At 38.8% G+C, this 23,476-nt stretch overlaps 1 protein-coding gene across 2 annotated transcripts; it reads left to right on the top strand.

Annotated features, from left to right (window-relative positions):
* The first annotated feature begins 3,018 nt into the window (after nucleotides 1–3,018).
* On the top strand, nucleotides 3,019–23,362 carry LOC121517263 (NACHT, LRR and PYD domains-containing protein 14-like). Of its 2 annotated transcripts, none has more exons than XM_041798909.1 (17): nucleotides 3,019–3,099; nucleotides 3,260–3,411; nucleotides 4,714–4,839; nucleotides 5,477–5,602; nucleotides 8,296–8,421; nucleotides 9,006–9,131; nucleotides 9,431–9,657; nucleotides 9,852–11,643; nucleotides 13,489–13,665; nucleotides 13,747–13,920; nucleotides 14,985–15,158; nucleotides 15,507–15,671; nucleotides 18,030–18,203; nucleotides 18,605–18,778; nucleotides 20,585–20,758; nucleotides 21,970–22,143; nucleotides 23,214–23,362. In XM_041798909.1, exons 2-17 carry the CDS (start codon nucleotides 3,281–3,283, stop codon nucleotides 23,266–23,268), a joined length of 4,095 nt encoding a protein of 1,364 aa, XP_041654843.1. In that variant the 5' UTR covers nucleotides 3,019–3,099; nucleotides 3,260–3,280; the 3' UTR covers nucleotides 23,269–23,362. The 2 variants fall into 2 exon arrangements, with proteins under 2 accessions (XP_041654843.1, XP_041654842.1); XM_041798908.1 differs by having other exon boundaries at nucleotides 4,699–4,839.
* Nucleotides 23,363–23,476: the final 114 nt, after the last annotated feature.

The raw sequence follows: 23,476 nt of genomic DNA, 5'->3' as shown, positions 1-23,476 counted from the left end.
GAGCACTTTCTCTTTACGTTTGAGCCAAACTAGCAGCTCAGCAGATGACAGTGACAGCCTGTTGGTGTAGTCATAAATCTCTGCACAAACATTCATAGTTCCCAGAGGAATGATCCCACTAAATCTGGATAACTTCTGACTTTTTTAATGTCTATATATCTATACAGAGTTATCAGCATATGATTCCCAAAAACTTTTGGTCAAAGAATTCTGCGTTATGCTACAAGCCAACTATTGTTGCCAAAGTCAGTCCGCTTTGGTTGAATGCAGGAATAACCTTGAAAAGCAAGTGGATTGGCCAGATTCCATGAATGCCATCAGGCTGATCCATCTTGCAAAGATTCGATCTGAAATGGGTTTTTTTCAGTCAGAGAATGAACGGACAAATCGGCGTCATTTGGTTAGAAGGAGGCAGTAGCTACAGGCGCTGTTTAAATGTACTTCAAGCCTGTAAGCAGTGGTGGCTGGTGAAGGGATTAGCATGGTTGCAGCCAAAGCAGAAGTGTGTAATACTGAACCAAACTAATGGACTCAAATGTAAGACCTAAATACTAAATTAAAGGCTGTTTAATCAGTTCACAGGTAGATACACAAAAATCCACAGAACAGTCAGGTGGAGATATCCAAAAACGACAGGCAAAGATGAGGTCAAAACATTAGGAACGCTGACAGAGAGGACTAGACAGTCTGGCACGGAAGGAAAGGACACGGAAGACTAAGGTTGAAACCCTTTTCTACCCCTTAGCCCTTAATTGTTTATCAGCAATGTGTGATGATGAACAGCAATCAAGTGGTGTCTCATTTCTTAAGGGGAAGGTTTTCACCCTACCCCTTACCACACTGTTTCAAGGGGAGAGGGTAAACAAAGGGAGACAATTACACACAGGTGAAACACATAAGGTAACGACAGACGTGGGGAACAGGTAGGGATCGGCAGGAAGGAGCGATCTGAAAAGAAGCACAAGGCAAGTATACAAAATAAAAAAGGACACACAAGACAAAAACATGGACTAGAACATAAATCAACCTGCAGATGTGACACAGTTTTATTAGAACTTGAGAACATTTCTCAATCAAAAGAAGAGCAATGAACCACACTGGAAGTTTTTTCCTGGTGGTAAAGATATTTTTGCTCTTCTCTTGACCAGCCTCAGCAAAATTTTAATCCACCAGCTGGTGCAGCTGCAGTATGTAGTCTACTCCCTGCCTACTACATCATATACTCATTATGGATGTGACAGACAGAAAGTTCGTCTTGTCACCCTCCAACTTTTTTGCAATGTTCAACCCCTTCCCAAATATTGACTATGGTCTGGTTTACAGATGAGTTTGAAATACAGTGCCTTTAAAAAGTATTCACCACCCTGGATGTTTAACCATTTCATTGATTTTATAAGTCAATCATGATTGTTGTAATTTTTTTTTTACAAAAAAATATACAAAAACCTCTTTAATGCCAAAGTGAAAGCAGATTTCTACAAAGTGAAATTGAATAAAAACATGTAATTTAGAATAAGTGACTGCATAAATATTCACCTCCCTCAAGTCAGTATTTAGTAGATGTACCTTTGGCTGCAATCACAGCACTGAGTCTGTGTTGATAGGTCTCAATCAGGCTTGCACATCTGGACACTGCAGTTTTACTCCATTCTTCAGTGCAAAACTGCTCAAGCTCTGACAGGTTGCTAAGAGATCGGCGTAAACAGCTCTTTTCAAGTCTTGCCACGAATTCTCTGCTGGATCAAGGTTTCAGCTTTGACTCAACCGCTCCAGCACATTCACCTTACAACCTTTTAACTATCTCTGTGCATCTTTCGCTGTATGCTTCAGGTCACTGTCTTGCTGGAGAATACATTTTCAGATCTACTGTACCTTCATTCCAGCAAGGATTACTTGTTTTATGATTTTTGCTGCAACGGTAAAACAGGCCAGGACAGCCTGCAGTGAGGGGCAGAACGCTGAAGCTATCAATATGCTTATTTTTATTCTGAAATCACATTTGATCACTAAAGATTCTGTGGAACCCCGTGTGTGGAGAATCTTCACTGTGAGGTCACTGGCTGGCCTGCAGGTGTATGGTCCCCAGTGTCCTGATGGTCTGGCTGGGCTGTCTAATGCGTGTTTAGAGGATTATAAGATGAAAAATCATTTGAAACTGTCCTGATGAATGTGATCGCTTTTTAAGATTTGAAAATCATCTAGTATGATGTCAGCCTTAGGGGTCCTCAGAAATCTTGATGAATCATCTCAGCCCTGACTGAGTATCATTTGATTCACATCATCGTCAGCTGTGTTGGTACAGTTTCCTCTTTTAAGTCTGGACTTTTTATATAGATTAAAATACTTTACTTGAATACTTGTATTGCATTTAGTTGATAAAGTTTGTCGAAATGAATGTGATTAAGGTGCTGACGACACTATGCTGCCATCAAGTGGTCATTTTTGGCAGGTACAACTCCCCGTACCAAGCTGCAGCAATGCTCCAACTTTTCTTGATGTCTTAGCTGCATATTTCCTCCATTTCTGAATCCTTATTTCTGTGGTAAAACCACATGAATGGTGTCTTAATTATTAACCATGTACAGAGTCAAGGCTATGGGGAGTGCAAATGGACATGATAACTTACTTTCTGAAATATTGCTGATGCCACTGTGCAGAACTGGATCTACTTCTGTTTGCTCTGCAGGCTTTGCTGCCCAGTAAAAAAGAACAAATATAATTACATTTTAAGGAAAATCAACAGTGTGCATGACAGATCTCCATAACCAAAGCTTATCTGTTAGATGTCTTTGAGACAATATCAAGTCTTCACTTTCCACAAACCCACATGAATATGTGAATTTTGGTTACACTAAATCATCACAGTTACCTTAGCCATTGAAAATTAACAGATAAGATGGATAAATGTTAGATAAATTATTCTGTTAATAAAGATATATTTGTGGTCCTATTTCCTGTAAATGCAGAGGGGTGGAGCCAACTGCTCATGTGATCTGGTCCATTATAACAGGAAAGAACCTGAAGGTGAAAATGTCAGGTCCCTCCAGGCTTCACCAGAGTAAGCAGAGCAGAATGAGGAGAACTAAAGTCTGAGGCAAGGTGAGTGTTAATCCGTTTTACTAACTTCACACAGTGTTTGGGTCATTATTCTCTCTGGGCTGCAGAGGAAAGAAATATTAGAATGAGGAACTAAAAGTTTGTTTGATCTGTGGACACACCTTAGTGTGCATGTGCTCTCTTTGTGTGGTCTCTTAAACAGGGAAGTTTTTTCTCTAACAAGATGAGTGGTTTGATGGAAGAAGAGGCAGAGAGAGCAGTGTCTCCGATATCAGAAATATCCGGTCTGTCTCTGAAGAGTGATGCATCCAGATTTATACCTCCAGAATTCAGAAAAGACCCTGGACACTCAAAGTAAGGAGCGATTTTTTACTGTAAACTCATCCGACAGGTGATGCATTGAGGATGAGGAAGAGATTTTGAGCTTACATCATAATTGTGCAACTTGCATTACCTTCATGCACTATTATCATTGCAGATACTGTTTCAAGCTGAAGTGGACAAAGTCTGACTTTAAGATCAACAAACACAAAGTGCAGTCATTCTCCCAAAGCAGACCGTTTGACTTTGATCTTTGAACTAAGTCTCCAGGATAACTGATTTTATGGATTTATGATTTAACCTATACATTTATGGAGTTCATATAAACACACACAGACACACACACACACACACACATATATTATTTACAGCAGTGTTAATTTTAGTGGCACTTTTTAATTATAGTCTCAGTCTTTACATTAAATGTCATTAGAGATTTCTACCCTTTTTAGTTTTAGTTTAGTTTTAGTCCATGAAAGTCCTCACATTTGAGTTCTAACTTTTAGTTCAACCTTTTATTCTTTTGCCTGAATCTGGTACCAAACCATCGTAGTATGTGCTATGCAGAGGCGTAGCTAGGGATTTTGGGAAAGAATGTTCCACAGCCCCCTCCTCACAATAACTTGCTAGCCAAGCAACACATTTTGCATCAATTTTTTTCAAATATATATGCATTTTAATGTATTATTGAAGCGTATTTTCCCCATTTAGGAGCAATATTTTTACTATGTTGAATTGAATTTACTTACATTATTTTGCAGCACTGGACTACACCATTTGGACATTTTTAAGGGAGGAACAGAGGCCCCCCAGTATTTATTTTACTTTATTTGATACAAATTTCAGTCTGTTTGCCAATTCTTTTTGTCACTTTTATTTAATAATGGCACTAATTACTAAGATAAAATAGATAAAAACACACTTTACATTTCAGGCTCCTCAAGGGCCCCTCCCTACTGTGGGCCTGGGTAATCAGTACCCTTTTTCCCCCCACGTGCTACGCCCCCAGGTGCTATGCACCCTGCCAAACCTGGGATCCCTGCTTTCTATAGTTGAGAGGCAGAATAGCTCCAGATGTATTGTGTTTTGATAGATATGATGGATTTTGAATGTCTGCTGAAAACTTTTTGTCATCTTGATGAAAACTAAACTTAGTTTTATTCAGTTTTAGTCATGAACAATCTTTTTCGCTAGTCTGAGTCTAGTTTTTCTCATGGAAAAAAGGCGGTCTACAAACAACTTTAGTCATAGTTTAAGTTGTTGAAATTAACACTGGCCAACAGTCCACTTTGGGAACCCCTGTTATAAAAAGACTATAAGAATTTTGTGTTGCAGAGGTCTGCCTGACAGACAGGGGGCAGTGTCTCCAATATCAGAAATATCCGGTCTGTCTCTGAAGAGTGATGCATCCAGATTCATACCTCCAGAATTCAGAGAAGACTCTGGACCCTCAGACACAAAGTAAGGAGCTGTTTTTCCTGTGTGAACTCACCTGACAGGTGATGATGCATTGAGGATGAGGATGAGATTTTGAGCTCACAGCTGCATCACCTTCATGCACCATTATTACTGCAGATACTTTTACAAGCTGAGGTCTCTGTTTGACTTTGCTCTTTGCACTCTTTGCAAATTTTCCTGTTAATTGATTTATGTTTTAATGTCTAATTTTATAGTGTCTATACAGCAAAAGTTTTGGTAGCAGGCTGTTTTGATCTTTACTCTGTGTGACATACTGTTTTGTTGGTGTATCACATTACTCTTGTGGAAAACAAAGTTATTTCAATTTGCAGTTTGAGTAGCAATATGGCCAAGGAGAAAGCTCTGGGAAAATACGCTTCCTGTCTTACACCACTCCTACAGATCCTGATGAAGAACAATGAGGCTCAAAGTCTGATTCAATAAAGCCTCAGAAGAGTCAGAGAGATCATTGGGTCCAATAACTCCTGTTACCAGTTTTATATGTGGAGAACAGATATCAGAATCATTTATAAACCTGTTTAAGCTTCCACTGACAGCCATTTGTTCTGAATGGAATATGTATATTTATGAAGCATTTCCTGTTCAAGATTTGTGACATCAAAATCAATCTGTGTTGCAGAGGTCTGCCTGACAGACAGGGGGCAGCGTCTCCAATATCAGAAATATCCGGTCTGTCTCTGAAGAGTGCTGCATCCAGATTTATACCTCCAGAATTCAGAGAAGACCCTGGACCCACAGACACAAAGTAAGGAGCTGTTTTTACTGTAGACTCACCTGACAGGTGATGATGCATTGAGGATGAAGAGGAGATTTTCAGCTTACAGCAGATACTGTTTCAAGCTTACGAGGGTTCAATTTTTGAGGAATATTTCACTTTATGCACTTTTCATAGATCTGTTCACAAACACCCTGGATCAGTTTAGAAGCATTCAACACTACATGTAAGCAAGGAAGTGACAGAAAGTTTTATGTCAATGAGGAGGTGGGATCGGCCGTACTGATAGGTATGTTACATTCTTTCAAGAGCTGTGATTGGCTGATCAACATGAAAAAGAAAAAAAAGAAATAATGAAAGTGCTCGCTTCCTGACTGGGTGTGGAAAGATTAATTAATAGGCATATAGACAGAATCTAGTTATAAACTATGTAATTATGAAAACCTTTTTATGTCATTATTATCTCTGTTGAATTATATCAAATCAAAAATTTTAAAGAATATGGGAATATAGGATAACAAAGATTTTCTGTATCCCTCATTCTTTCATTTTTTTTCTGTGTTCCTGTCATTGCTGAACTTTATGATTACATAATAGTGTTTACTTGAAATAAACTTTTTTTTTAGTACTTCCTCTAATTAAGGCTATGACAGAGCTGTAACTGTAATCACCCATCTCTCAATCTTTCCTTCATTTTCTCTTCAGCCTCTTAAATGTTCCTCACAACTCCTGACAGTTTTTCACCTCAGTAGCTCTTAAGGGTCAAGGTGTTTTGTGAATTACTTTTATCTTTAGTGCAGGGGTGTCCAAACTATGGCCCGAGGCCAAATGGAGGCCACAGTCCATTTTTTATTGGCATGGAGAAAATTTTAACAAGACAGTCTGGCTGCAGACCGTACTTTCATTTCAGACGCTGTATATCTCAGAAAGGAAATGCTGTAATTTGTCAGTACAAGGTATTTCCAGTTTTAGATTTTTTTAAATTTAAATTTATTCATAAACAAAGTCTGGCAGTTACATTCATGAAATAACCACGGTGAAAACATTGCAGACTAAGAACAATTTCCTAAACAAAAAGAGAAAAACCAAGAGGTCTAATCCAGGATTAGATTATATAGACTCGTTTTAGAAGTAGATACTGTTGTGGTTTTTAAGATAAAACACAGAAGTTTTACAAAAACAAATGAGTTAAATGCAACCTTAGGTGATTTTTTTAATAGGCACCAATATGCAGAGTTACGCAAGCACAAGGGGAAGTCCCCGAATCTCTCCAACCATGAGCTTTTATACCTCTCAGCCTATGTGTGCACGTAGTACTTGTCTACGTGCACCTTACTACACACTTCTTCATATTCTCCATACATGCACTTTTTGATAACTATCAAAACATTTCTTTGGTATCTAACAAAACGCGTACTGGAGCTGAGCAATGTCTGTATCAAGACATTGTTCCAATCCCCCTTTTCCTGTATATCACATTGATCACTCTTTCTGGTCCAGTAAACATTACCTTCAGGAGCTTTCCAGCATCCTTTCTCAAGGCTGGAGCCAAAGGCTATATGAGGACAGTCTGCCATTATATAAGTGAAATATACTTATATGCAGAACATAATATACGTATAAGTGTAATATACTTATATGCAGAACATAATATATCCACAATACACAAACAGTGGCTTGATTTAGCTTTGTTAGCTTTAGCTAAAGCTAACCTAGCTACACTATCTACATAATTAACATTAATACATAAGCCAATGTAGCTATGTATGTGAGCTTTGACAGAGTTAGCTAAAGCAAATGTGGCTACATAGTTTAAATAGCTGCTATGTTAGCTTAGCTTTAGCCACATTAACTATGTAGCTACATTATCTATGTAGCTTACACAGCTCCCTGAGCTACAAAAGCTTGATATGCTGCCTTGTATGGAGAATGAGATGTTTTCCTACTTGGTTTTTTTAAACCTTTTGTACTCAGGTTTTAAAGGTCAGATTTTTATTTTTTTTGGTATCCTATCATTTCCTTTACTATTACCCTAACTCTAAACTGAAGATGTATCAGATTTTGTTTTGAAAATTTAAGTGTGTATTTCTGTTCTGACACAGTGTCTCAAATGAACTGTTTGCAAGAGGGCCCTTCAAAGGTATACGATCTGCAGCCAGCCCCTCTAAATTTTTAAAAGTTAAATTAGATATAGCCCACATTAGAAGATAAAGCTTGGGCTTGACTGTGTTGTACTTGGTTACCACACAAGATGGGGCTGCTGTGCTCTGTAAACAAACATTTTGACAAGGATTTGCTTGAAGTAGTTTTTTCTCAGTTGAGACAGCAGGATATATAGAAATACAAAATAATGATGCCTTGGTTCACAACAACGTGACAAATGAAGACAACAGGATTACAGAGGCCAAAGCAGCACAAATTACAGCCTTTTGCATCCAACTTACATACCAAATCGTGCTCATCATCCTCAAGCAGCAACATTCCTGTAAAAATCTCCATGCACACAAACAACAAACAAGAGAAACATTCATTTGGCTCATTTGAGCTCCATCTGTAATGCCATGTTTTGTGACACAGAACTATTCTGGTCTTCTTTGCATGGCTGACAGCTGTCAGTCTCAGTGAAATGTTTTTATGATCATCTAAGAGGACTACTAAACCTCACAGTCTGCTAAACTTATCAAGGGTTCATGTAAAAAGAATGAAATGATTTTGTGTTGCAGAGGTCTGCCTGACAGACAGGGGGCAGCGTCTCCAATATCAGAAATATCTGGTCTGTCTCTGAAGAGTGATGCATCCAGATTTATACCTCCAGAATTCAGAGAAGACCCTGGACCCTCAGACACAAAGTAAGGAGCTGTTTTTACTGTAGATTCACCTGACAGGTGATGATGCATTGAGGATGAGGATATTGAGCTCACAGATGCATCACCTTCATACACCATTATTACTGCAGATACTACTACAAGCTGAGATCTATGTTTGACTTTGCTCTTATTAGTTTCTATACATCTGAAGTTTCTGTATAACACAGGAGGCTGTTTTGATTTTTACTCTGTGTGACATACTGTTTCGTTGGTGTATCACATTACTCTTGTGGAAAACAAAGTTATTTTAAGTTGCAGTTTGAGTAGATATATGGCCCGGGAGAAAGCTCTGTGAAAATACACTTCCTATCTTTTACACCACTCCTACAGATCCTGATGAAGAACAATGAGGCTCAAAGTCTGACTCAATACAGCTTCAGAAGAGTCAGTATTCATCAGGTCCAATAACTCCTGTTATCAGTTTTATAAGTGGAGAATAGATATTGGAATAATTTACACACTTGTTTAAGCTTTAAATGACAGCCATGTGTTCTATTTGAAATGTGTATATTTATGAAACATTTCCTGTTCAAGATTTGTGACATCAAAATCAATCTGTGTTGCAGAGGTCTGCCTGACAGACAGGGGGCAGCGTCTCCAATATCAGAAATATCCGGTCTGTCTCTGAAGAGTGATGCATCCAGATTTATACCTCCAGAATTCAGAGAAGAACCTGGACCCTCAGACACAAAGTAAGGAGCTGTTTTTACTGTAGACTCACCTGACAGGTGATGATGCATTGAGTATTTCAGCTCACAGATACATCACCTTCATGCACCATTATTGCAGATACTATTACAAGCTAAGGTGGACAAAGTCTGACTTTAAGATCAACAAACTCTATGAAAAGCATCCAAGCTTACATTGCAGAAATCCCTTTTGTACGTCGGTTTATTTTCAAAACCGTTCATGCTTTTTGTGACTATCTCTGTGACCGTCTGAGCTTCTGGATAATAATATTTTTCTTCATTGTTCATAAATCTCATTACAGAAAGAGGAAGTGGAGTTATGTCTCCAAGGGGCAACAGAGACATGGCTGTGCTTTGTGTCGTGAGGTTCTGAGAGATCCTGTGTCTACCAACTGTGGACATTTTTTCTGCAGACAGTGCATTACCTCACACTCTGACCAATCTGGCTCATCAGGAGTCTTCTCCTGTCCCCAGTGTGGAAAAAGATCCAGAGCAACACCTGGACTGTGGACAGCCAGCACTTTACAAAGTAAGATCTAATAACAGTCTGCTAATGTCCTCGTGTCTGACAGTGCAACCACATTAGAGTGATGCTATGATTGCAGTAAGAAATGACAAATTTGCCAAGTGCTGACAATGGCCAAATTTACAAATTTACAATTTGAATGAATTTAATTTGAATGAATGTCTCATCAGATGTTGCTATTCTGTTTGTTGTTAAAGGTGGTCAGCAGGAGGTTCTAAACGAGCACAAGATCAGTCTGAGGGAGAAATGTGAACGTGTGCCTGAAGAAACTGATGAAAAAGGAAGCAGAACCCTCCTCAGCAGGATCTACACAGAGCTCCACATCACAGAGGGACAGAGTGAAGAGGTGGAAACCCAACATGAAGTGAGACAACTTGAGTCAGTTTCCAAAATGGTTACCCTGCACGAGACGGCAATCAATTGCAAGGACATCTTTAAAGCTTTGCCTGACCAACAAAATCACATCCGAGTGGTCCTGACTGTTGGTGTCGCTGGTGTTGGAAAAACCTTCTCAGTGCACAAGTTTACTCTAGACTGGGCAGAGGGCTCAGAAAACCAAGACATCGGTCTGGTGATTCTGCTTTCATTCAGGGAGCTGAACTTGGTCAGAAATGCACCATACAGTCTTCTTGAGCTGGTCCGTGCTCTCCATCCAACATTACAGGGGGTCACAGCAGAGACGCTCGCTGTCCGTAAACTTCTGTTCATCTTAGATGGTTTGGATGAAAGCAGGTTTACACTGGATTTCCACATCAATGAGGTTGTGTCTGACGTCACACAAACTTCGTCGTTAAATGCACTGGTGACAAACCTCATCAAGGGGAATCTGCTTCCCTCAGCCCTTATCTGGATAACTTCCCGACCTGCAGCAGCCAGTTTGATACCTTCTTTATGTGTTGACAGGCTAACAGAGGTACGAGGCTTCACTGATGCCCAGAGGGAGGAGTACTTCAGGAAGAGTTTCAGTGATGAAGATCTGTCCAATAGAATCATCTCTCACATCAAGGCATCCAAGAGCCTCTACATCATGTGTCTGATCCCAGTCTTCTGCTGGATCACTGCAAAAGTTCTGGAGCATATGATGACCACAGAGCAGAGAGGAGAGCTGCCTAAGACCCTGACTGACATGTACTCATACTTCCTGCTGGTTCAGACAAAGAGGAGGAAGCCCAAGTATGATGACAGACACATTCATGAATTCACCCAATCTGACAGAGAAGTTCTTCTGAAGCTGGGGAGGCTGGCGTTTGAACATCTGGAGAATGGAAACATCATGTTCTATGAAGAAGACCTGGAGCGCTGTGGTTTGGATGCCTCAGAAGCCTTAGTGTATTCAGGAGTTTGCACTGAGATCTTTCAATCAGAGAGGATAACTTTCCAGAAAACAGTCTACTGCTTTGTTCACCTGAGCGTTCAGGAGTTTCTGGCTGCAGTCTACATGTACCACTGTTTCACAAACAGAAACACAGATGTTGTGGAGGCTTTTCTAAAAGAGGACAAAGACAGCAGTGATGGTCAGAATTCATCCCTGGAAGACTTCCTGATGAATGCCATGGAGAAATCCCAGAAAAGTACAAATGGCCACCTGGACTTGTTTGTTCGCTTTCTCCACGGCCTCTCTCTGGAGTCTAACCAGAGACTCTTAGGAGACCTCCTTGGTCGGACAGACAACAGTCTAGAAATGATCCAGAAAGTCATCCAGAACCTGAGGAAGATGACCAGCTATAATGTCTCTCCTGACCGAGCTGTCAACATCTTCCACTGTTTGATTGAGTTGAACGACATCTCAGTACAACAGGAGATTGAAAGGTACTTGAAGTCGGAGAACAAATCGGAGCAGGTGCTTGTTTTGATCCACTGCTCTGCTCTGGCCCACATGCTGCAGATGTCAGATGAGATTCTGGATGAGTTAGTTCTGGATAACTACAACACATCAAACCAGGGACGAATGAGACTCATTCCAGCTGTGAGGAACTGCAGAAAGGCTCAGTAAGTCAGCTGTTTGCAATGAACAAGTCAAACAAAAGGAATTGCAATAGCTCAACACAACTAATGCTTCAAGTGGTTTCCCCAAATCCAACTGAAAATACAATTTATGACTCCTCTAGACTCAATCATTATTATTAGCTCAAATATGCAAACCCAGTTTTATTTCAAGCACAACTGATCAAGGACTTCATTAGTTAGACCAGGTTTGCTTGAGCTGGAACACATGAAATACCTGAACTCAGGGGCGCTGCAACAGGATAGGCAACCCAGGCAATTTCCTCAATGTGGAAGAAGGCCTCCCAGAGAGGGCTTTGTCAATATCAGTAACAACATAGAATCCCCTTTGAACACTGCGACGACAACACAACAGGAATCCTCCTAATGGAGTCCCCTCCTAGCCACTAGCCAGCAAGAGGGCTGCCAAACACGTATATTTGTGATAGATGGAATTATTGTTGACCGCCCTGAAGCATTAATATGTCAAATTATAGTTATTTACTTGCATTCTTGAACAGAAAAATGAGTTTTAGTGGTTGAATGTTATGCTTGATTAATTTCTGACTTCTCAGAGAAGCCCAGTGAGCCGGCTCAAATTTGGGTATAAAAAGGTGAATTCAGTTTGAAATCCCTCATTCCTGTTCAAAATGGTAAAATGTGGAGAGCTCACTGAAAATGAAAGAGTCTGCATTAAGGCACTTCATGATGCTGGATGGTCTCTGAGACAAGTAGTGTAATAAATTTGTTAGGCACTGTACATGTGACTGAATTCTGGATTCAGACTGCAAGAATGTTTTTAACCCTTTCCTGGCTTGGTTTCATGTGGGCGGGGCAAATATGTGGGCTCATGATGTCACGAGCCCACAGTAAGGAATGACCCCGCCCCTCTAACACTACAGTATGAAATCACAGAGCAGTTCATCTCAGTACAGTCTGTTGTTAGCTGATGTCACTGCCTTTATTTAAAGTTAACAGTCAGTTAAATGCTGTTTTTTTTTTTTTTTTTTTTGTTCAGTGTGAGGTAAATTTGTCAAATCTATCAGCCACAGTGGTCTATGGATCATTTAAAGCATCATAATAGAGATTTGAGCCCGAAAACAAACTTTGTATCTTCTTCTTTGTCTTTAAAAGTGTCTACCAGGACTGGCATAGTTTGGTAAAGGCGTGTTTGGTTGACCTCCTTCACAAAAATATAGCCAACTTCAATGAAAATATTGAAAATCAATCCTCTTTTTGTTTAACTCTGCAAAATTCTAATTTTATAAACTTATATTTTAGTACAATAAAGAGATGTAAACTTTGTATTCCATGGTCATCATCAGACCACCATGTGAATATTTACTTTAGTGTTGGGGGGCAGATGGCCTAGCAATTTGGTCATGCCTTATGTGTGTGGGCAGCCAGGGTTCAAGTCCAGCCCGTTGCTCCTTTCCTGCATGTCTCTCCCCCACTCTCTCATCCCTGTTTCTGACCCTATCCACTGTCCTCTCTAAAATAAAGGCATAAAAAGCCAAAAAATATATATTTAAAAACATTAATTAATATAAAATTTGACCTTTGACCCCCAAAAATAACTATCAGACATTAAATATTCTAATGGAATGAAAAAATGAGCTTGTAGCCTGGCTAACAGACAAAAAGCACAAAAAAAATTAAGTTTGTAAGTTTACTAGATAGCAATAGAAACTGTTGTATTAAGTTACCATATCTAATACAGATCAGATGATGTGAATTTGGTTTTTACTAATGTGAAAAGCAAAATTTAAAAAGACAATCTGTCAAAATATTAAGACATTCCTTTGATTAATTCTGTAAAATTAAAAACATGCTATGTTGATCTGGTTTCAGGTTCTCTGGCTGTGATTTATCAGAGGTACACTGTGAAGTTCTGGCTTCGTCCCTGAAGTGCAAACCCTCCCATCTAAGACATCTGGACCTGAGCAGCAACAGCAACCTGCTGGATTTAGGGGTGGAGTTTCTTTCTGCTGGACTTAAGAGTCCAAACTGCAGACTGGAGACTCTGAAGTAAGGCAACAGGATTTAGTTCTCCTCCTCTCCTTTATTTCTCATGTCTTTCATCACTCTCTCATTTTATCTCTTTTTCAGTTTGATGGGCTGCACATTGTCAGAGATCAGCTGTTCTTCTCTGGCCTCAGCTCTGAAAAGCAACCCCTCCCATTTAAGAGAGCTGAACCTGAGCTTTAACAAGCTGCAGGATTCAGGAGTGGAGTTACTGTGTGATTTTCTGAAAAATCCAACCTGCAGACTGGAGACACTGAGGCAAGTTTTCTTATTTGTTTTCACTTTTTTTGGCAAGTTTAAGTCAGTGTATGTATTTATTTGTTATCGTTTACTTCCTTTAAACTCTGTCTAAACATGTGTCCAACGTCTGCTGTGTGCATCGCAACACTGTAAAACTAGTAAAATACAAAGAGGAGGAAATGACAGTGCTAGTTTTTCCTTTTTTTCTCTTCCTATCTGTCTTATCACCTGTCCATGTATACTTGCAGGTGGCAGATGTGGCATCAATATTTGATGGGAGAGTAAGAGTCACTAATTAAATGATTATGGACAGCTTGCTATAGATTTTTTTTCTTTAAGTTTGGCAAAAATGCTACACTTTGGCACATATTGTCTATTGGTTACTGGTTAAGAGCTGACATAAAGTAAATATCACCTGCAAAATGTAATGTGCACTGCACAGAACTTAAAAACAATAATGTAGAGTACATTTTTCATTGTCATGCAGTGTCCCTGTGTTTACTCCCAGAAATGTCAGTATATTTGAGTTATTGAGGGCTTTTCTTATAGCATGCATATTCATTCCAATACTAATGCCATGCAAAAGGTGCTTTTGAAAGAATTGCACTGAACATGGATAAAAGAATCTGGTTAAGACAGGAATCCATTTGGCAGCTGGTGCCACAAACTGAAGCAGCCAGACACTTGTTTCTGCATGGTATCCATCTGCAAGGAACTTTTTTTATGGCACCGGCTTTAGGAAACGGCTTTCTCGACATGAATTTGACCCCCGTGTCAAAGATGCTGTCTAGGCACTCCAATATCATTGCTGGGATTCCACTGATTTTTCAAATGATTTCCTTGATTTCCCATTATTTTGTTTTATTTTTCACAGGGTAACATTTAAAAGTTCTTTTGGTGCTACAGTATTTTTTAGTTTACTTGTTTATTCTGGAATTCATTTCTCTCTTCCAGTATAAAAATATGTTGTAAATTTTAACATTTATCATGGTTGACATTCTGAATCAAAAGCTGAAACATAAGAATTTATCATTAATCCTTTTCAACTACAGTTTTTTTTCTTTGTGTTGTTTTTTATTCAGACTGTGGGGCTGCTTTTTGACAGAGAAAAGCTGCTCGTCTCTGGCCTCAGCTCTGAAGTCCAACCCCTTCTATCTCAGAGAGCTGGAGCTGAGCAGAAACAAACTTCAGGATTCAGGAGTGGCAGTGTTGTGCGATTTTCTGAAGAGTCCAAACTGTATATTGGATACTTTGTGGTTGGTTTATATATTCTCTTTCTTAAATTCAGATTTAAAATCTTTAATCATTAAGGTCATGTCATATACTTTAACACCATTATGAGTTGACTTTAGTTCATATTCAAGTATGCCTTTACTCAGTTAAGTCTACAGTCATTATATTAAAACTTTTCTAACAGTCTACTGGAATTTTTTAATTAATACTTATGACTGCATTGCATCCCCTCTGAAAGGCAACTGTCTTACAATAATGTTTTCTTGTGAAATTCTGCCTTCTTTGTTTAGCACATACCAGAACAAATACCTTCAGAATTGAATCTGAATTATCTGATTTGTCTATCTATCTTTATATTTTTGGAAATTCAGCTTGGTTGGCTGCAGTTTGACAGAGATCAGCTGTTCTTCTCTGGTCATGTCCAGCCCCTCTCATCTGAGATTTCTTAGCCTCAATGGCAACGAGCTGCAGGATTCAGGAGTGGAGCTGCTGTGCCATTTTCTAAAGAGTTCAAACTGCAGACTGGAGACTCTGAGGTTAGTTTATTCATTCTCTGTTAATTTCCTAAAAGACTGGACTCAGTTTAAATGAATTCATAACTTACATTTGTTTTATAATAAATCTACTACTTGAATTTTCACCAATTTATTTTGTCATTGTACTATTTTTTCTGATATCTGCAAAATGTCTTTAGAAACCGTAGAAAGTACATTTTTATGGTGTTTACAATATGGTCATTATTTTATCTACAAGATTTAGAACTTTAGATGTTTTGTTATTTAAAGTGAATTACACATTATAGCACATAAAATTATTATGTTTCCATGTTCTTTTGCTCTTGAGGTAGCATTTTATTGTAACAATTAGTAAAAGTATACAGATAAAGGACTGGACTGGGCCAGCAGTTCTAAAACAGATGCTTCCGTGTTTCTCACTGGTGAATCCATCTTTCAAAGCTCCCGTCTGAACCGTTTTTAGCTCGGTTAGAAAGTGACAGGACCAATCCGCGTGAGGGGCAGTACTTTCAGGCGCGGCGGAGTCGTGATGTAGCGAGCAGCAACAAGAGGCCGGTGCAATTATGGTGGGAGACATTAGCATGGATGCTGCTAAAGCGCCAGTTTTATCAGAACTTGACGACATTTTTTTGTTAAAAGAAGAACAAAGAACAATATTGAGTTGTTTTCTTTTCAAAAATGACAAAAGTTGTGTACTGACATGTCTACAGTCACCATGGTCCACGTTATACAGTTCTCTATAGAGTTTACTCCTCGGTAGCAGCTACGTCACTTGTTTTGTTGCTCTGATTGGTCCGTAAGATGTGACAGACAGAACGTTCATCCAATTATCCAAGTTTTTTTTCAAAGGCTCTGCCCTTTCCCAAACGCTGTCTATGGGAGGTTTTCTGACGTATAAGGTTAAGGCGCAAAGGGTTAAGAGGCTCGCCTTGTCTATTTCATGGTTTATAGATTTGATCTCAGTTTTCAGAATCCTTCTTCTCACCTAAAAATCCCCAAATGCCTTTGGTCCTCAGTGTCACTCTCTGACCTAATTCACCTTATCAGAGGGTTGTACTAATGACAGCTAAGAATGACAATACTTTTGAATGGTTTGTGTTGTTCCTGTAAGATGTGTCGCTGGTAATGATAGAGGTTTGTAATTTTTCTACTTGGAGAAGCCACAGCTGCTTGGTAAAGTTTTACACAGTACCGCATGAATCATGTCTTCTCTACTGAACCCAAAATAGTCCCTGGTAGCAGAGGCACTGCTTTCTCACCACATGGACTTTGTATTCTAAATACCCCCATTTGTCTCTCTTATCTTGTCCATAATGCTACCTAGTGTCTGATTCCCAGCACCATTTCAGGGTGTGGTATTTATACCACTGTGCTGTCTGCCACTATAAATGCTGCGTAGGCATTTAAGAGAGAAAAAGTGATCCCCTCTGTTTGCTGCCTTTGGATATTGTAACAGAGTTGCTATGGAGGCAAGAATGGGATCGACAGAGCCAGCAGGGGAGTTTACATATGTCTGACTGTGAGTGTATGTGGAGCTCCCGCTCTCTCTCTGACCTGTAATGCTTAAATATACTGTAAATTAACAGATGAGACTGACACCAAATATACCATTGCAGAATCAGTAAGAATGGCTTGAGCACAATAATGATGGAGAATCCTTAAGGCACTGTTGTGGAAATGCACTATGAGAACACCTACTCTGATGTTGCTCACTCCTGTAGTTGTTTCTTGCTGGAGCATCACCTGATTGAACCATTCACCTGTGGCTCTGTCTGATTGGTTAAATGCAACATCAATGAGTGGATGGCACTCATGAGTAAGTTTAAATGAAATATGTGTATTTTTTTAATTCCCCTTTCATGTGTCCTTTGCAATGAGATCATAGCAGATTTTCATATCATGACAATAAAAATGCAGTCAATCTTTTAACTTTGCTAAGGCGGCAGCTTGTGTTATCACCAGAATAGCAACCCTTGATGAAGCTCTTGATCCTCTTTACTCATGTAGGGTGAGACTTTTTCAAGGTACATCATTCATATCCTCAAGAGTATTTTTTTTTTACCAATGTGCAACTGGAAAGGCTTCTGTTTAAGTCAAATGGCATCTATCTATTGCAGCTTGTAAATACTGACACCAGCTCTGACACAAGGGAGAGGCAGGCTCTGACCCACCACTGTGCCTGGTAGACTGAGTAAATTCACCCAAATCAGTATAAAAATATGTAGTAGGTTGTAAATTTGCAGCTCCTGCTGTATGTGATTGCCTTTTTTTCTCTACTCGGATATATTTATTACACAGCATCATGCACTGAGCTGTGATATCAAAACCCAGATACATCTTATTGAATCCTATTTTTTATCTACTGTCCTTTTCATTCAGATTAAATGTCTGCAAGTTATCAGAGATCAGCTGTTCTTCTCTGGCCTCAGCTCTGAAAACCAGCCCCTGCCATCTCAAAGAGCTGGAGCTGATGGGCAACAAGCTACAGGATTCAGGAGTGGAGATGCTGTGTGATTTTCTGAAGAGTCCAAACTGCAGACTGGAGAATCTGAGGTTAGTTCATTTAGTCTCTGCTTCTACTGACATTATCAGTGGGACCCTTTTCATGTCCGGATGTATCAGAAGTTATGTCAGTGTTAAACGCAAATATAGATGCTTCTCAGCCAGGTCATGTACGTAGGTATATTCACGGCTACCGGTGTACAATCACAAAACTTTACTGTAACAGTAATATGAGCACTGAGTTGTGATTTCTGATTTTAAAAATGAAGATTTTGTTGGAATTATTTCTACAACATCTGCTGTAGCTGTCAGTGCTGTCTGGCACTCATAGGTTAGGTCAGCTCTTGTTAAAGTCCCCTGTGATTAGGCTGAGCAAACAAAGAAGTTACAATCAAACTATGTTGTTCACAATGCATTGGGAAGTCCTGTTTGATGTTTTATTCTTTATTCAGATTGTGTGGCTGCAGTTTGTCAGAGATCAGCTGTTCGTCTCTGGCCTCAACTCTGAAGGTCAGTCCCTCCAATCTGAGTGAGCTGGAGCTGAGCAAAAACAATTTGTTAGACTCAGGAGTGAAGATGCTGTGTGACCTTTTGGGGAGTTCAAACTGCAAGCTGAAAACTCTGAGGTCAGTCGTTCATTCTGTGTGTCTTCTGTAGATTTTGTACATATAATTAAGGAATTGAAAATCATTCTTTACATTTGTATGATCCAACATTTCTTTTGCTTCTTTTCTCAAAAATCTTTCTTGTTCAAAATTTTACTAGTCATCTTAAAGTCAATAGAAATGTGCCGTTATGGCCCTTTCAAAACTGAATCAAAATAAATGAGGTCCATAAACAAGGAGCCAGCAATTATGAAAAAGGAGCACTTTCAAGTCTGTGTCTGGATTTAAAAGAAAATGCAAAAAAAAAAAAAAAAAACTAGAGCCCACACTACAACAACAAAACCTGGGGGATGAAAATAAGACAGAAACTGCCTGGATAAAATAAAAAAAAAAACAACATAAAAAGGAATTATGAAACAACCTCCTCTTCAGGATCATCCCCAAAAGTCTTTGATTTGCAGAAAATGAGGGTTACAATTTTTCCTGAGAACACATCACAAGACCACTCAAAGGACTTTCTAGCTATCTCAGAATTTTTGCACATATATGTGATGTTAGTGGTGTGTATGGTAAACTGGTATCACTGCTGTCACTGGTGAAATTTCTGCCACTAATCATCATCACCGCTTTAACACCAGAACCGCTGTGGATCTCTATATACCTAAATCAACCAATGGGTCAAATTTACCTGTCATTAAAATGCCTTGATTTTCATAAATAGCAGTGATCAAGGACTATTAATTAACAACTTACACTGAACAGCTTATTACCACAGAAAGAGAAGTAAAGCACTGTTGGAAGATGATCCAACACAGATTGCTTATCCTGAAACTTCCCCATCACCAGATTCTTCTTCATTAAAAGCGCTAAGATTATCTTTTCATGTTTAACAATGATAAAGTCTTTTTTCCCCATGTTTACCATGTTGAGGGTTGTACAATGACTTTTCATTTGGCATTGCTGTAATCGAGAGAAGGTATTTCCGTGGTGCTGTGTATTTATTGCCAGTGTTAAATAAAACAGTTGGAAAATCAAGCCTTTCTTATGGGGTCAATTTTACCTGCATGGTGATACTAGGTATAAATGCCCATTCATAAAATCTGGGTTAAAGCAAAGATATTTTTATGACACCAGGTGCTATAAAACAAACTTTTAGGAAAAGTCAAAGACTAATGGTCTTTAAAATTGTATCCACATTAAGTAAGATACAATTAAAGAACAGCCTTGAGTAAATTTTACCCATTGGGAGTTCTAGTGTAAATTGTGCCAGTGATGACTGAAAGAAGAGAGGTCAGAAGAACAGCTCTAAACTTTGTGGCTGCGTAAAACTGCTGATACCACTGTTAAAGCAAAATTGAATTAATGCTAAACACATTATTTTCATCAAGTTCTTCACAGTATAAGTCTTATGCTTGTTTGTGACAGTCGTGTCACAGTCGTGAGGTGGTGTTGTCTGACACCTCAGCCTGTAGAGCTAAAAAGAAGTGAAAACAGAGGGACTTATAAAACCATTTTTTACAAGGTTGTTTCAGGGGAAGAAGGAGGGTTGTAACACCTGAATATGCATTTACAAGAATTATTTCTTTGATTTTTTAATACCACCACTACCACAAAGGAGCGAGAAAAACACTGCCTGTGATACTGATTTTTGGCCATTTTTTCCTTGTCCTGTGTGATATTATGTAACAAGTCACCGTGGGCAGGTGATTGACTCTGCTTGCTGAAGCTATTCACTGTCACTGTGTGCATGTGTGGGTTTTACAGAATGTTTAAACCTTGATACATTGGACAGGATCCCAAACAGGGTTTCTCTATTCTTTTTTTCAGACTGGGGAGCTGCGGTCTGTCAGAGATCAGCTGTTCTTCTCTAGCCACAGCTCTGAAGTGCAACCCCTCCTTTCTGAGAGAGCTGGATCTGAGTGAAAACAAGCTACAGGATTCAGGAGTGGAGCAGCTGTGTGATTTTCTAAAGAGTCCAAACTGTGAACTTGAGACTTTATGGTCAGTTTATTTGTCTTCTATTGTAATCTAATGTGTGATTATTAACTGAACTATTTTCAGACACACTATACATATAAAGTCAGTGTTACCAGCACATAGACTAGCTGAGTATTGTCCATGTGTACAGATCTATAGTGACCCTTCTTACTCCGGTGTTTTTCTGTGCTATTGGCGTGAGTGCTTTCCTCAATTCAGATTGACGCCCACACCATCCTGAAGCAGACTTTACTGCCTCATTTTTCATGATTTTGAAGCTTAATTCTATAAACTTAGAGATGTTTTATTTTACTGAATTTTGACCTGTGGGTTCATAACACAGTGACCTGTCATACAACAAACCCAAATACAGATTTATTTTCACTTTACAGGGTCTTTAAAATGGGCATCTGCAATCTAGTTCTCCAGTGGACAGAGTAGAGAAGAGGGAAGGTGATGCTAGCTGGTTCCTAAATGTTTTTCTTTACAATTTTTTGGAGCTGAGCTTTACATCACTTCACAAACAAAGGCACCCATAAAATGTGCTAAACAAGAAGCGGTTGCCAAAGGTCTGAGGTTGTCAGAACTAGACTTTCATAAATTAGAGGCTCTCAATTAGTCCAGCCTCAGGGCCCACCACCACCTCCTTGATGACAAATTGTGACTGAATTTCTGACATTTTTCAATCATAACCAAATGTTTCTATTTAGAAATGAAGCACTTGAAATTTGAAATAGAGAAAAGTTTTTTTTTTTCCAGGCGCACATGGCTTGGCTTCATAACCAACTTTTGGGTCCAACCCACTAGTTGAGACTCAAGGGCTTGGATTGAATAAAATAAAAATGAGCAACTGAATGAACAGTTTCTACAAAAGTCTTTCAGTAACTTCATGTAGGTATACTTTGCTTGACACTTGTAACTGTTGATCATTTTTGAGAGTCAGGTTTCTTTCTGTGAGGGTCCTGAAGGGGCTCAGCTTATCTTAAGATACACATGGGGGGGGCTCCACAGAAAAAGGTTCAAAAGCTAGTTTGAATATTAAATATTCAAACATATGGTATGACAAATGTTTGATGTTTGTAAAAAGGAAACCTTTTTTGATTAACAATAACTGAATGATTAAGTCTCCCTATTTATTTCAGAGACAAACTTATTTGACATAGTTATGACTTTTTGTTTACATCTGATTGGATTGTTAATAATTTTTGGATTGAAATCTTTTATTTCATATTCAGTTTGGATAACTGCGGTTTGTCAGAGATCAGCTGTTTTTCTCTGGCATCAGCCCTGGAGTCCAGTCCCTCCCATCTGTTAAGTCTAAACCTGAGTAACAACAAACTGCAGGAATCGCAGGTGTTACAGCTGTCCGAACTTGTGAAGAATCCTAACAACAAACTGAAGACTCTAAGGTAGGTGAATGGTTGGATTTACAGTGTTTGCATTATTGAATACTGCCATCACAACATGCAGACTGGTTTTACCCTAAATGAATGAGACAAAATCCAGGGTCTGAATTTCAGCATTGCAACATAACAAATTCACACAAATCACCCACATATAATGCCAAAAAACTAAACATTAATTAAGAGTGCCCACATATACGCATGTTTGCATGGTTAAGTAGTGGACAGACTGGTTGGAAACACGCTTTAAATGAACTGCGTTTTGGACAGTTTGGCAATGAACAGTGAAGGCGACAGTCTGATAACATATATATTTCATTATTTTATTATTACATACATATTTCCCCTCCAGACTATTAATGGGCAGTTGTACTGTATTTATTAAAGCATTTTGAATCTTTTTTTTTCCTACTTAAACTGGAACAAAATGTTTTGGATTTTTAATTTACCAAAACTAGACTAAAAAGGACTAAAATGTGACTAAAATGAAAGGGAATTTTAATCCAAAGGCTAAGACTCAGAATTAATTTTAAATAGTCGCTAAAATTTTAACTGACAGGACAGCCCCCAGGAATAAAGATCAGGTTCAAAATATTAACCAGGCTGCATTTTGCAACTAATGCAATTATTCCTAATCGTTTACAAAAAAATTCTCATCCCAATAAGTGTAATTATTCAAGTTTCTCAGTAAAACCTTTTTTTAAAACGCACATGTTAACACATCATGATATGTTTTATCTACCTTTGTCTAAGAGTCATTTTACTGACCTGATAATAATCAAAATATAAAGTAACATTATGTTGCCTTGACCCACAATGACTGGTAAGTTAACCTGCTTACATTAATGTCTTATAGCCATCCCACAATGCACCTGCAACCAGTACACACATCACATTTGTTGACCTGTAAAGAGGGGAAAGCACTTATGACACAGAAGAACAGCCTTAAGTTGGTGTGTACACTATTTCAGCGTGAATGTAAAACAACCCGAGGGAAACAACAATAGAGTAAACAAGATGATGTGAAAACATTCTCAGTGCATAATCACGGATTTTCTGTCTTTTTCTATTGTCAGTTGGAAGACAATACCAGAGTGGTTATTAAAGATGGCAGCATCCCTTGCCCAATGATCAGAGAGGTGGAAGAAGCAGCCTCTTAGGTGGATGAGTTTGTAAGTGGGCCATATTACTTTGAAACTGACAGAAGCAGTCTGAACTGCTTTAAAAGTCAGCTCCACTCTCAGACACAAGACCTAAACATCTCACGTTTTCTATCCTACTTCATATTTGTAACCTAAATGGCTAAAGGACAGAAGATTACACTGTAACTGGGGCAGTA

This window comes from Cheilinus undulatus, linkage group 11 (genome assembly GCF_018320785.1).
Source record: "Cheilinus undulatus linkage group 11, ASM1832078v1, whole genome shotgun sequence".
Classification (NCBI taxonomy): Eukaryota; Metazoa; Chordata; class Actinopteri; order Labriformes; family Labridae; genus Cheilinus; species Cheilinus undulatus.
The sequence above is the reverse complement of the archived record's forward strand: the minus strand, read 5'-3'. Positions and strand labels throughout refer to the sequence as shown.